The following is a 15125-nucleotide window of genomic DNA, read 5'->3' on the forward strand; positions in this document are numbered from 1 at the left end:
GACATTTGGCCACATGGGCTTGTATTGGATATTTGTCTGCCATAAGAGCTCACCTTTGTGTAATTTACTTGAAAGTGAGAATTGAATCTGCTTGAACACTGCGGTTCTCTTCATGTGGAATATCACAGAACTCCTTAGGATGCTGGTTGCTGTCTGCTAAACTGTGGCTCAAAGCTAGAATTTTGCCCACAACACAACAAAATCTGGAGTTTGCAAGCATTTCTGACCAAGTCTTCTTCTATCACATTTCTGAGAAACTAAGACAAAACTGTATATATAAAAGGAGGAAATACTGTGATTTTTTAAATCTGCTGTTGATACTGTTCAGGCCTCAATTGAGAGTGTCCTGTTATCATAAATACTACGCCATAAAGAGCTTTATGTCCAAATCAAAGGAGCTGGACAAAGGATGAGAGCATAAGCATCATCTTTGCTATAGACTTGGACAATCAAGCAGAGGGCAATTGTGTAGCTTGCCCAAAATCTGGAGTTCTGCCAAGTCCAATTCAGTTGTTCAAATGCAGGATTATATGATCTTTCATTGTCTGCTTTTTCTTTAATAATAAACTTAATACAATTAGTGTATTAGCCTGTATATACATGAAAATTCTAGCTTGAATTGTGCAAGATGGGCAACAAAGAGGTTCATGTAATTGTGGAAAAAAGGAATACGTTTACATCTTTCTGAGTTTAAGGTCTATGTTACATAGGAAAACACCATGGAAAAGAAATAGGTTGTTAGGAAAACACCGAAAGTAGACAGAATTTAAAAAATCGAAAACCCAAGACAGAAGAAATTTTTGGTCTTTGTACTTTAAAATGTATACTCTTACAAAAGGACTTAGCTCTTTTTTCCCCATTGTAAAAGTTTTTGAGACTTAGATCATATTCCATTGTTCCTGAAGAATTTGAATTTATAACCCAGAATTATTTTGTCACTCCCCAGATATAACCTTACGAGACTCTATGCACTTGACTGAACAAATTCTAGGATAATTTCAATTTATTATTTTTACTGTCATGCCGGAAGAAAGCAATGATCTGAGCATCTTTGCTGCTACTGCCTCTGCACACTGTAAAGACTTTGCCAAATATTTCTTGAAGATGAGGCCTGAAACAGCTGAGTTTATGCTGCTTGTGATCCAGAGCTTGAAATTATTTGGTTGGTGCAGGGACCTGGGGTGTGCAGGTCTGAGGAAAAATAATTAATCAGGTTGTTAGACACTTCTTGACATACAATTCATGGCTAATGAAAAAAAAAAAAGAAAGGCAGAAGAATTCTGCAGCAGTTAAGTAAACTCAGATGTCTCAAGTCTGTACCTACTCTAGTCTGTATGTTCATGGTCAAGTCCCTCTTGGAGGGTCTACACATTCACTGCTTGCTATGCTGTAGAGAGATGACAGTGCTAGCTCCAGAGCTAGTTAGCTGGTGGTGAGCTCTACTGCAGCTGAGAAGTCCAGCTCTGACCCAGTATCTTTGCTCTTGGCTGGTTAAATGCATCAAGTGAGGGCAGCACTAATGTGAGTGTTTCTATTTATGCTTTGCGATGGTGGTACAAGAGGAGCTCCATTAGCCTCAGCTCTGCTTTGTCAAAACTTGACTAATGGCAGTTTTCTACCTACCACAGATGATTTGATGATAAATATACTAAGGATTGTCAGGCACTTAGATATGTGGTGATAAAGGCTAGAAATAACGAGGACCTTTGGCTTCTATATTAATTCACAGTGTAGTTTGGATAAGTTATATGACTGGTTCATTTTCTTTGCCCATTTAATAAAATAGGTGTTTTAAGGTGAAGTTTTCAAAGCTACCTAGTGTATTAAAATGCCTTTTTCTTATGCCTCTTGGGTATCTAATTCAAATTCTTCCCGCTGCTTAGAAAATCTCTTCCTGAAATGCCTAGAGCTTTACCATAAGTAAAATAAGAAGTGCAAGAGTAAAAGCTACAAAGTACGTATCACAGGAATATAATTACTGATTATCACTCCACATTTTAATACCTATTGGCTAAAGAAAATGGAGATGAGACAGCTGGTTTCCAGATTTAAGTCTAGAAGGTACTATTTGGTCTTTTCTATGACACTTTATAGTTCTGACCGCAGATTTCAACTGATTATTTCAGCACTGAGCTCACTAACTAATATTTGGCTACTGTACCTTCCTGAGGAAGGCAGAAATTTGTGACCATAAGGTCTTAAGTGAGTGGGACAACTTCACAGTTTGCTGGCTTGTTGGAATGACCAGTCACATTCTCTGTTAACAGCATGCGCTTTATTTCTTCTTTGAATCTGGCCTCAAGTTTTGAGTGGCTTTCTCATTTTGGTAACATAAAAAGCTGAGTTCTCCAAGTCTTTCCCTAAGTCATTTTTCCACTACCCTTGAATATTTTTTGTGTCTGCTTTCTGCACACTCCAATTTTTTACCTGTATTCCCTTGTAAGTCTCTAATGCCTGAATGTGATTAAAATAGTCTTCCACCTCTTCTCTCTTCTTGTATATCCAGCAGTATCACAAGTTCTTCTGTCACAGGAGATCATGCAGAATTGCCCAGTCACTGTGACTACTGAATACTTTTCCCAGTTGCTCATTTGGGGCAGTAATGTCCAAGGCTGTACACAGAATCCTTTTGTTCCTTGATCTTTAATTTATATATTTTTTTAAAAAGTATTTTGTTTGGGGCCAGTTCACCAACTAATATATATCCCTGCTTTGGCCTCATTGGTAATTGCTATTTTCCTAATCTTTGGGTTATCCACAAATGTTGGCTTAAAAAGAATGTTGATTCTGGACTAGTATCTTGCCATCTGGGTCCCTCCAAAAATAGAAGGTCTGTGAATAATTTCTCACTGGAGGACTTTTCTTCAGTCCACTAATTTATCAGATTTTCATCCATTAATGTATATGTTCCTGAACCTGATTTTAAAAATTACTCTCAACTATATGCCATGTGGTATTAAAACAAATACTTCAGAAAAATCGTTTTCATTTATGTTGCTATTTTTATGAACCAAAGCTTGTGATTTCCTCAATCAATTGTATGTACTTTGTTTGCCACGTCTCTGGAGATCCATGCTGGCTTCCACTCATAATTATTCCTATTTTTGCAGCTTTTATAAAAAGATTCTGATCAGCACCTTAAAGTTCTCCCCTGGAAACCATCCACCATACTGAGAGATACTGCAGAGAACAAAATCAATGTTATGCTGCCTTTCTTTCTGTCTTCCAAGTGCTATCACCCAGAGGTTGTAGTTAAAATGAGCGATGGATAGAGTGCAAGGGGAAGAAGTGCCACTAGATCAAAATGTATTTGATTTCATTAGGAGTTACTCCTAGTTTGTAATTAGCTTGTTTGTGCATAGCAGTCCCCATCTGCCACATCCAAGGAATTTTGCCTGACATAGAAAATTGTGGCTTTCTAAACAAGAGCCCTTTTTCATGTTTAAGAATAGAATAATTCATTAGTTTCCCAAAAGCTGCACACCACCATACCACAGAATTGCAGGGTTTGGAAGGGACCTCTGTATATTATCTGGTTCAGCTATCCAAAGAGTCAAAGGGAACCATTTGTGAAAATGACAGAGATCCAGCACTTGTATGCTGATCTAAGAAATCTGTAGCAAGGAGAAAGATGATGCACTTACCAGAAGTAACACTTTTGGTGTAAGAGTCAAGAGAAATGTATGATAGGGCATCCAGCTACTGTTTATCCCAGACTGGTTGTCTCCCTTTTCTTGTATGATGTCCTGATACAAGAAGTTCTTATGATTCACACTAGGGTACAGGGAATCCTAATCCAAGTCTTCAGAGCAGCTAAATGGTTTTAGTGCAGAAGGTGCTGGGGTAATGGAGGAATCCGGTATTTCAGGCCGACAAATGGTTCTGTCATGGTTCCCTAGTTATCTAATGTAGCCAGGAATCTCCATGTCACTTACAAATAATAGGCATCCAGACATAACAGGTGCCATATAAATCCACAGGTAAATACTTGTAGTTGAGAAGCAGGCACATGGATTTTTTTTTTTCCCATTCTAACTGTTCCAAGAAATCTGAAATCTGAAACTACATTCCTAATACTTCTGCTAAGCATTCAGTTTTGTAGCCCCAGAATTTGATTCAAAGTCCATTAAAGAAAACTTAGCTGGAAAATCATTAGCAATTCTCTTTGGTATCTATTGTGTTCAAAGGAGAAAGACAGCTTGGTCAGGGTCTTTGGTTAAGCTGATTAATAAAATTGGTTACCCAAAGAAATAAACGCAGATATCTAAAAACATGTTAATAACTGTTTGAACACATTAGACGTGATTATTTTTAAACAAATTGGATGAATTGCAACAAATAAGTGTTTGCCACACTCTAAAATGTGATTGCAGGTATAACACAGAGTTCTGCTGGCTGATTCTCTGAACTGCAGGTTGTATTTCAGAGCCAGAATATCTAGTTTTATAATAAAAGGAATTTTGGGTGGCTGGTGTAGCTAGTAAGTCATCTAATGCACCAGAGCATCTAGTGATTGAAGAGCAGGAAGGCCAGTGCAGTGGGACCTGGTGATTCAGTGGAGAGACTGAACTCTTCCCACTGCATTGAAGAAATCAGGAGTAATCAGGCATCCAACATAGCAGGAGCCCTCTCTGGATATAGCTGCCCACACATTGTTGCCTGAAAGCTTTTGTCTATCTGTGGTGACTCTATATAGGTGTCGGGCAGACCTGGCTGTGCAAGAGTAATGTGCAGGACAACTTGCACCAGTAGAGAAACATCCTCCCATCATGGTAACATCTTCTGAAACCAGAATTCCCCTTTTTGCAATGTATGGATTTTTTTTTATGGTGGTGTTGATGTAGCCAACAGGAGCTGAATGTAAAAGAGGAGCAAGTTTTGCAAGAAGTAACCCCTTGCCCCTACTGATGTAGCTGGAAGGAACAGGCAGGTTTTGGGTCATTGTTGACCAGATTTCTATAAGTTTTTGATAAAACTTGCTGTTTCTATTCTCGATGTCCTTATTCTCCATATACACCCTCATCTACCTGTTTTATCTTGCTATGTTCTGGCCTCAGTGAACTCCTGGCAGGGAGTTCTATGGATTAATTGCACGTTGTGTGAAACTATTTTCATTATTTTGTAGCTCTGTCAGAAGGTCGTAACTGTGTCTTTGCCAAGTTTCATCCCATTTCTCCTCTTATCGACTCTGGCCTAACCCCAAAATAAATTTCTCTATTCTGAAGAGTTTGTGCTTCTTTACTGAGGACAACAGACTGTCTGAAACATCTGTTTTCCTGATAGAGCATGTAACTGTGTTTTTAATGTATGATTAAAATGTGATGTGATTAAATACTGTTAGCCTAGAAAAAGAATCAAAAGTAAGATCTCTGAAAACAGAGCTTGAGTGGTTTATTCAAAGTAAAGGCCGATTAAAGTAGTGCCCATATATGACTCTTAAAGAAAAAATATATCTGTACGACAAGATTAAGGGCTTATAACATTTTGGAATTCTGTGTTCAGAGATGACAGATGAAATATCTCAAGAAGCACCTACAGCTGTTTTGTTTTTTTTTGTACATCCTGAAAACATCATCTTGACTTTTACCTTAGACTAAAGCCAGCAGGAGTTCAGCCCCTCCATTTGCCAATCTGTCTGCACAAATGAAGGGAGTAGCACTCTTGGTTCTTGGGTTAGTAATGTGCTTTCAAAGCAGCCTGACATCTGTATTGCTGGAAAGGGGCTTGCTCCTATCCGCAGTAGTGAACATTATGGCATTCATGGACAGACACAGCTAGAGCTAAATGTTGCGAAAATGAAAGAAATGAGAACAGGCTTAAAGTGAAGAGGGGCGTGAGGAGCTTCAGTAGAGTTTATTCTCTTACAAACAATGAGACATATACCCTGTAGGGTTGAGCATTGTAACTCATGTGCTCTTTCTAGGTAAATGAGGGTCTTCTGGCTAGGAGAAAGTGATTTCTGCTCAGGCTAAGGCCTTATCTACAAGAAGGGTCCAGTATCAGATAATTCTAAAAGAGTGAAAATCTTACAATCAGTAATACGTAATTCTGAAGAAAATTAGAGATGTGCTTAATGCTCTGGCAGTGAGCCACAGGTTTTTATCAGCTCTGCCATATATTTAATGATAATCCCAAGTAATATAACTGGGTTATTCTCATTAACCACATAAATATTGAGTCTTCCCCCTTTATTTAAGTCCTTAATCTCATGATCCCAATAATATCTTCTGGTGATGAGCTTTGCAGTCTGATCATACACAGATTGAACTGTCTACTTCATAATGTGAGAGCACGATCCAAATACTGTTTTGTCTGGAAAGAGCTGGGATGCAAGCTTGCCAGGTTTTCCAGCTATGTTAAAGTCCATCTGAGTTTTGCCTCCTGCATACTGAGTTTTCCAGCCACATGAAAGAAATTGAACCAAGTAGCTCCTATTTTCTGTAAGTGTTTATGAAGTAATTTTACTAGCCATTTGCCTCAGCTACAGATTATTGTAGAGAGCAGCATGGTGGATGACTTATCAGAGCAAATCCAAGCTGGCTTGAAGAACACAGAGAGAAACCTGTTCCTTTCTAGTTATTTTGAGAACAGGATAGAAAGGGGATCTAATAGAGATTTCACCAACAGTGAAAAATCCCACTAGCTGGAATATTTAAGTGGTACAGCTTGTTCTTTGCATTTCCTGAAGTTTTTCATAGACTGATGTGATTGGTAGTGGGTACAGCAATAAGAAGTACTGGATGAGCATAGTATTCCTCTTAAAGCCAGTCAGGTTAGAGAGACAGGGTTTGGTAGTTAAATCTTTGTTGCTGTCTTTCCGGATCTCCTCTCATTCAGTGTGTCACCATGGCAAACCCTGTAACATCTGTGTGTTTCAATTCCCCGAGCCAAGAGAACAGGGAAGATAATGGACATCCATTTCAGTATATTACTTAATGATGTACAAATTGCTTTGAGACCATTGGATGAAAAGTGCATGTTTTTCTTTAAAAGTGTGGCATGCTTTCACCACCATTAGTAAGGCAAGTCCAGAGAAAAAACCTACTCAGAGCCTGGACAGTTAAGTCATAGGAATAATTGTGGTTGGATATGGCCCACACCTAGGAGCATTATTATCTAAACAGAGTAGAAAGTACCTGCTAGGCACCCCAGTTCCTGCTTTTTACAGCCAGTGACATAATCATTAGGTCTGGTGCATTCAGCTTCCTGAAAAGTATCAGCTGTGTCAAACGTTTCCAATCTAATACCTCATCCGTACTGACTGTGCTCTTTTGCACTTAGCTAGCACAGTTGGGAATAGGCTGGAAGTCACAGATGAAATATTTTGGTGCAGATTCAGACAGCAGCAGATATATTTGCTCAGTATGGTTTCTCTTCTGTTTCAATAAATGACCTCTGCTTTTGACTGAATGGGTACAAATAAAACCACGCTTAATTAGGCTAAAATAAGGATCTTACCAGCATCCAGTATCCTTACTGACCTGGGCTACTGTGTCTTGGAGCAATGTGTGCAGCAGTAGACTCCAGAAAAACATCCAGCAAGGTCTCAGAGAGAAATTCTTGTTTTTATGTACTAGCTTCTCAGCTGGGAACATTTCTATGGAAAATAAAGCTTGTTAATTGGTAATACAGGTCTGTGCAAAGAAGAAAATTCTGCAAATTAGGATTTTAGATTTCTGCCAGACAGAGTTTTATTTAGGAACGTATTGAAGTATCTATGCAGGAAAGGATGCAGCAGTGTAAATGGTGTTAGCTGGTTTAGAGCGGATGCTGTGTTCAGACTCTGCACAATGCAGAAAAAGGTGGAAGCAGAGGGGAGTAGGTAGATTTTCTCTGACTGTGTGAAATTTGGGTACAGAGCTGCATTTTGGAATAGGTGCTAAATCAATCACACCCTGAAAACAAAACTTGGTGGGGAGAGAAATCAATACCTTTTGACATAGCATTTCCTCAATGATTTCTGGTCCTTCACAGTTAAATACATAGTGTTCTTAATATTATGTGGGAATGGATAGCTGCACTTTGCTGAAACAGGAATGCTGGATTGCCCCAGTTATGAATTTAAGCTCCTGTTACGGAGTTCCAGGTGTTGAGTGTTGTATCCCCAAAGCCCAGCTGAGACATTGGTGGCAGTTTCCATGCTGTGGCCTCTGACTGGACCAGGCTGGCTACAGTGTTCTCCATTCCAAAGCAAGCCCCAGTCATTTGTCTGTGGCTGATGCTAGTGGGTTTCCTCTAAATGCCATCCTTCAGCAAATTGATTTCCATACACCAAATGAAAGAAGATAGAACTTAATCCAGCTAAGCAAGCTGCTTCCTTTCCAGGAGATGTGGAGTTTTTTTACACCGCTGACTCTTGCAGATGAAGTCTTCAGGGAAAGGCTCAGCAGCGCGGAGTGCTGTGAGACAGGGGAGCTCACGGAATGAATGCTGCTTACAGAAGAAGAAGTGGTGTCTGCAGCTGTAGGCTCAGCTTAGTGGCAAATTATGATCTATGGAGGGTGGGAAGCAAAGCAACGGGGATAACTCAGCCTACATTGTTTTTTTTAACAAGTTTCTTCTTTTCCCAGGTAGCGGTGATAGGATAAGAGATAATGGCCTTAAGTTGTGCCAGGAGAGGTTCAGGTTGGATATTAAGAAAAATTTCTTCTCTGAAAGAATGGTGAAGCAGTGGCACAGGCTGTACATGGAGGTCCCTGGAGGTGTTCAAGAACTGTGGAGATGTGGCACTGAGGGACATAGTGAGCACTGTAGGGATTGGAGCACTGTAGGGGTCAGAATGGATGTTCTTAGTGGTCTTTCCAACCTTAATGATTCTATGAAATGGTTGCAAAGAGGGGATTTGCCATTTCTCTCTTTCCTGTCCTGAAAGGGAAACTCCTTCCACCAAGGAAAATCCTGAGCATAGATGCTTATTTTGAAAGGAAGTGACAGGCTGTCTAAGCACAAGATTATCTTGACCAGCCCAGAATTGAAGAGAAATTTCTGAAGCTTGTGTCTGGATAATGTCAAAGTTGGAAAAAACAGGGCAGAAATATGAAAAGAGGGAAGATTCCTCCTCCAGACTAAGCAGAGCACAGAAAGAGCCAGTTGTGTAGCTAACACAGAGTCAGCCTGATAGATAAAATCCTAACCAGAGACTATTTGTGCGGGGCTATGATTAGAGAGGTAAGGAGCAATTTTGGCTTGCTTGCTGACACTGCTGGCTCCCTGAAGCTGAGCGATACTGCAGATCTTGATGTAACAAATCTTGGTCCAAGTTAGCACTAGGGAAGGTGCATTCCAGCTGTAATGAAGGTATTTTTTAAAGTAATAAAGAACCCCACAGTCCCCTTTTCAAAATTCATTTGTCTTTGTCTTATGTCCCTACAGGAAGAGTGCCAGAACTATGTACGAGTGCTGATTGTTTATGGCAAGAAGGTTTTTACCTGTGGTACCAATGCCTTTTCACCAGTGTGTTCCAGTCGTCAGGTCTGTTTTGCCTCTTTTGCGGTGATGGAGGGGGCTGCATACATGTGCTGGGGATAGCCAGTCATTGGCAGTGCATCACAGGAGCAGAGAATATGTTTCAAATCCAGTTGATCTGATATTGTTCTGATTTTGGTCTTTGGAACTCTTTGGGTTGCTTTAGCAGTGGGTGGATCCACAGGTGGGGGAGCAAAAAACTGTTGTGGACCAGCTAGATCTAGACAAGGTACTGCTTGTGTAGACCTTGAGTGTACTGCTGCAAATGGGGAATATAGACAGGCTTAGTTGTGAGTGCCTCCTGACCTGGATACTTACATGTTTCATTCAAAATAAATAGCACAACTCCCCTTGGCTTCAAGGAAGGTGGGAGTAGGTCCATAGTAATATTAACGTTCACATTTTTATAGTGCCAGTATACATTCAGAAGGTGTCTGTGGAAGATTAAAAACCTGTGCTAGCAAGAGGAGCATCTGATTACCCTGAGTGGGTTGGGCTCTGTAGGCTTTGTTGGCAGAGGAATCACACTTCTTACAGAGCAGTAGGATCAGTGAGGCTCAGACACAACTTCTTACAGTGGCAAACGATGTATGCAAAGATCAATTTACAGTCATTGCTGGCATTACTGTATATTACTGTATACTGGCTTTTCTGGTATTCTAGCTGCTTGTTTTTTACAACCGGGGCTTTGCTTGTACTCATGGGCAAACAGAATTGTCTGTACCATTACAAAAGCCAGCTGCTCTTTACATTGTCTCTTCTCTTGTTTCAAATACAGGTAGGAAATCTTAGCAAAATCATTGACAGAATTAATGGAGTGGCTCGGTGCCCGTATGACCCCCGGCATAACTCAACAGCTGTGATTACATCACGAGGAGAACTCTATGCTGCAACTGTAATTGATTTCTCTGGACGGGATCCTGCTATTTACCGCAGCCTTGGAAATGTTCCCCCACTCAGGACAGCACAGTACAACTCCAAGTGGCTCAATGGTAAAGTCATGTGGGTCGTATATGAGCAGGAGGTGTGTTAAAGTCAACTTGGCAGACTTGTAAATCTTTCCCTCTGTTTTAATGTTGGAATCCAGAGTTACAATGGGGATGGGCTTCTGGTGCAATAGACAGTGCAGCTTAGAAGATGTTTAAAAACAGCCTGGAAGTTGGTATCGAGTATGGAAAGTGGGTCTTACAGGCTTCTTAATATAGTTATGAATCTGTCTTCTAAGATGACCAAAGACATCCTTTTAACAAGAAAATCCCTTAAGGATTTGAAGATCCAATTTACATAAAGCCTCATATTGTTGACCTAGCTCTGCAATTTATTGAGCGCCCTCTACTTCCACTGACTCAGCTGAAAATGGTTGGTTGCAGTGCAAGATCAGTCTGAAAATGAGAAATTTCACAGCAAGTTATATTCCATGTAAACCCATGCTGTTGTGAATTTGTAGTTATTAAAAGCATGTGTTACCCCAGCGTGATAATACCATGCATTAAGCAAGCTATAGAATTACAACTGGTAGTTCCTGCACTGAGCTGATATCTTCTGACTGAACATCTTGGCAGAGCAGACTTTTGGCCTAGCTATGTTGACCAGATATTCAGAATGTTCCTGTTGGATTCCAGGACCTTTTGATCAAGGACACAAGCAGTAGGACATAATGAGCTTAATGGGACTGACAAGGCTTCTGCAGACATTCATCTATGAAGTCAGCATGAAGAGTAGAAGTCATAGCAGGATGTCATCGGGCAAGACTGAACTAGGCTAAGAAGCAGTATAACTCATATACACTCATTAGGAGTATGTGCCTGTTATCTGTGCACAAATTAAGAATTCAGAAGGAAGTCTCACTGGAACAGGGGAGTTTAAAGATGGACAAACAGAAACTGAGTTTCTAGGCTGTTGTTGGAAAAGCTAGTGTGACTCTTGGATTTATGAGTTTGTGCAGTGTCGGTGACTATGGAGTAATTTCATCCTCTTTTAGCCACTTTCCAACAAGAAACAGAAAACTTGAAGATGATTCAGAGGAGAGCCATGGAGTGATTGGAAGCTTGGGAAGTCTGCCTCACAGTGAGAGACTTAAGGAGCTCAATGTATTTATCTTTCTGAAAAGGAGATAAAAGGTGTTTTGCTCATGATATGGAAGTACTTACATCAGGAAAAGATCTCTGGCAGGATGAAGTTCTTTAATCTAGCAGACAAGTCATGACAAGAGCCTGTCATTGAGAAATAAAACCAGATAATGTCAAGTGGAAGAAGTTCAGGCTGCAGCTGGGGTAGTCTTTAGTCATTTGAACAAGTCACCAAGGAAAGTAGAAAGTGATAGATGTGACTTTGCCACGTGAATTTGTCCTGTAAGATCAGATTTTCTTCTAAAGACGTGATCTAATTTACCTGCTAGTTGTAGGATCCAGTGGTGGACTTGCAGGCTGTAATTTTCTGGTTTGTTAGACAGAAGGTCAGACTCACAACAATCACAACAATTCTTTAAGGTTCACAGCTTGTTTGTAAATTTGGTCAGAGATGCTTTGCAGTGCCCTCCCCTTTTTACCTTATTCTACCTCCAAAAGCTGCCTTGTAGCACCATCAGCCTGATTTCTTCTCCCTCTGCCAGACTCCGTTCTCCTATCATTCCTGGACTGCAGCATTAAAAGAATTCAGTACTTTTCTTTTTCTTTCTTCCTTTGTTCATTTCTCAGAAATGAACATCATTAGAGCACCCTGTAAAACCAACTGGATTTTGTTGTTGTTGTTGTTTAGTCAGATATTATTCACTAGCCAATCTTCTCTCTTTGCCAAAGAAACTGTTGGGATGAAAGACTGAACACTTTTAAAGCTTTGTTAAATGCCCAATCAAAGTATTCACTGCAAACCAATGCCAGGTTCTTTTCAATTCTTGTGAAAATAATACAAATAATTGCAGAAGAAAAAAGAATTAAGGAGAGCTTGCTTTGATACTGTCAGTTTGTGGCATGGTTTTGTTTTACGGACATAAGATAATCTTTTGTGCCTTAGAAACTGGAAAGGCTTCATGATAAAAGCCAGATGTGAGTGCGCTGGGAAAATAGGTTGAGTGTTTCAGTGCAGCAGCCTGGGGAATTGGGCGGATGCAAAAAGCATATTTAACACTCCATAAGATGCAGTTCAGAAAAGAATAGGTAAAGGAACTCAATGGAAAAGCTTTATGTTGTAAAATGACTATAGGTAAGGAGAGTAGTGCATAGACAAAGTCATTTCACTCATGTCAGTAGCACCTTTGCCAGTGAAGTGGGGAAATGATGGGCTCTTTCCCAGATCTGAAAAATGGAGCTAGAGCTGTACCCCCATATGTCATTATTTTCATCTACTGTTTTTATGTCTTCTGCTGACTTCGAACTCCCTCTGGTTGCAGCTTTGACAGCCTGCATAGAGGGAGCTGGCTGTAATGCATTGGGCAAGTTGAGCATGGATTGATTTCTGACCTGTATAAATCTCTTCACATTTGTTTTTCAGAACCTAACTTTATTGCTGCCTATGACATCGGTTTGTTCACCTACTTCTTTTTTCGAGAGAACGCGGTAGAACACGACTGTGGGAAAACAGTATATTCTCGTGTGGCCAGGGTCTGCAAAAATGACATTGGAGGGAGATTTTTGCTGGAGGACACATGGACAACTTTCATGAAAGCCAGGCTGAACTGCTCCCGTGCTGGGGAAATCCCTTTCTATTATAATGAATTGCAAAGCACCTTCTACCTTCCTGAGCAAGACCTGATCTATGGTGTCTTCACCACTAATGTGTAAGTTGCACTGCTTTTACTGCCCTTCTTCTATGCTCAGCAGTCTGAGACTGACATTATCCTGATTTCTTAGACAATCTGAGCAACAATTTTTGAAAGATCCTTTGGTTAATATAAAGGAATGGGTAGGTTTGTATTATCCATCATGGCAACAGTGCTTTAGGACAGAGTTTTCAGTCTATTGCTCATGTTTGTCTGGGGTCCCTAAAAGTTGACAGTACATTTCTAAATTACCTAATTTTATATAAGCTTGAGCTGTAACAGACTTCTGACTTTCTGTTACTTATGTAGTTTGGAGAGCTGATCTGAAAAAGACCCAGGAGAAAAACAAATTTATTTTCAGCCAGACTTACTGCCTGGATGATCTGACTATTGTGTGAACATCAGGGCTGGCCCTAGAAAAGGACAGATATATTCACTTAGAGAGAAGGGTTAGAAGGAGAAGAAGTAGGCAAATGGCATCACAATTCAGTACAATGGCCTGTACTGAAATCAGCATTAACTGCTGCTAAACAATACATTCTATATGCAAGGTTGTGCAGGCTACGCAGCTTTTGACGTTTCTAAGTGAGTCTGTACCTCTGCTACAAACAGTCTCAGGACCACAAATCAAAAGCAGCATTAGAACTCCAAGGGGAAGGAATGATTTCTGAAACTTCATAATCACCTTTTCTTGGCTTGATATTGAAAAAACTTGTAATTGGAATGATTTAGTGTAGCTGGGAAGGCAGAAAGGAGAAGTTAATTAAAAAATATATTAAAAAACTCATAATGTATTTTTTTAAGACAGAAAAACTGAAATAACTTTTTCTCTGAAGCCCAGGGCTAGGATGATAAGTTTCAGGCTATAACCAGCCTGTGTGGTATTGAGTTTCAATAATGCATGTTCTCTTGGGGGGTGTTATCCTGATGTGTAAACTAGAGAGTGGAAATCTGAGTTAGTTACTCCACCTGACAACCACTCAAAATGCCTTTCTCATGCTGGGTAGCCAACTTCTTTGGGGCTGTTTTTGCTATGGAGTACTGTTCAATAGGAAGGAGGATATGGACCCGTGGATATGAATAAGGATATGAAGCCTGTTTTAACTGCAAAACTAGTATGTGTACTTTCTGCTATTAGAGTGAACAGAACCAAAATGATATTCCCAGTTTGTAAATGCCAAGAAGTATGTAAGTGTTTAGGCACCCTCATTCACCTTCCGTGTTTGGCTTCTGCACTTCTGTTGCCAATGCAAAAGCCAAAAACAAGCCTTTGGAGAAGCAGCTAGAAAAAGTTTGTGGAATCTTTCTTCTTGAAGAGTTTCAAAAGCCACTTAGGCACGGTCCTGGTCAACCTGCTCTGGGTGTCCCTTTTTGTGCTACAGTGAGATGAAATGGATCCAGAAGTGAAAAAGTATACATAGTTGAGCACTGGATCTTGACTGTGGACTTTAGAGAACATCTGTTCTGGTTTTGAGCTTTTCCCCTCCAAAAAAATATTTAAAGACTGCTAGTGAAACTTCCTGAATGTGGAAAGGAAAGCTGGCAACTGCTGTGGCTGATGAAGATGATATTTTAAATATCAGAGAGGACTTTTATGATGCCCAGAATGGTAATGTTTTATCTATCCATTTGTCCATTCATCCAGCCAACAACGGAAATTGAAAACGAGAATAAAATTATTAATAAATGTATTATATTAATCAAAATGTTATAGATTTTGAGTAAAACAGGATACATGGCCTAGCTCTGGTTGGAACAGTTCTCTTGTGTTGTGTCTGTCTCCAATTTGGCTAAAATTTGAGACATAGTGTTACCCCTGTCTCCTTTGGATTGCAATTAAGTCACTGTTCTCACATTATGGGTGTACGTTCCCTCCGGTATCTTCTGAGGACAGTATAATATG

At 40.0% G+C, this 15125-nt stretch overlaps 1 protein-coding gene across 10 annotated transcripts in view; it reads left to right on the top strand.

The window, feature by feature from the left end:
• The window catches only part of SEMA5B (semaphorin 5B), a 248524-nt gene that overhangs the window by 173826 nt on the left and 59573 nt on the right, over positions 1-15125 (top strand). For all 10 annotated transcript variants that reach the window (XM_031590638.2, XM_090143666.1, XM_090143668.1 and 7 more), the window contains 3 exons: positions 9373-9471; positions 10244-10457; positions 12955-13240. In XM_031590638.2, coding sequence (XP_031446498.1) covers positions 9373-9471; positions 10244-10457; positions 12955-13240 — 599 coding nt within the window. The remainder of the gene's footprint in view (positions 1-9372; positions 9472-10243; positions 10458-12954; positions 13241-15125) is intronic.

This window comes from Phasianus colchicus, chromosome 7 (assembly GCF_987193195.1).
Source record: "Phasianus colchicus chromosome 7, bPhaCol1.hap1.1, whole genome shotgun sequence".
NCBI classification, from domain to species: domain Eukaryota; kingdom Metazoa; phylum Chordata; class Aves; order Galliformes; family Phasianidae; genus Phasianus; species Phasianus colchicus.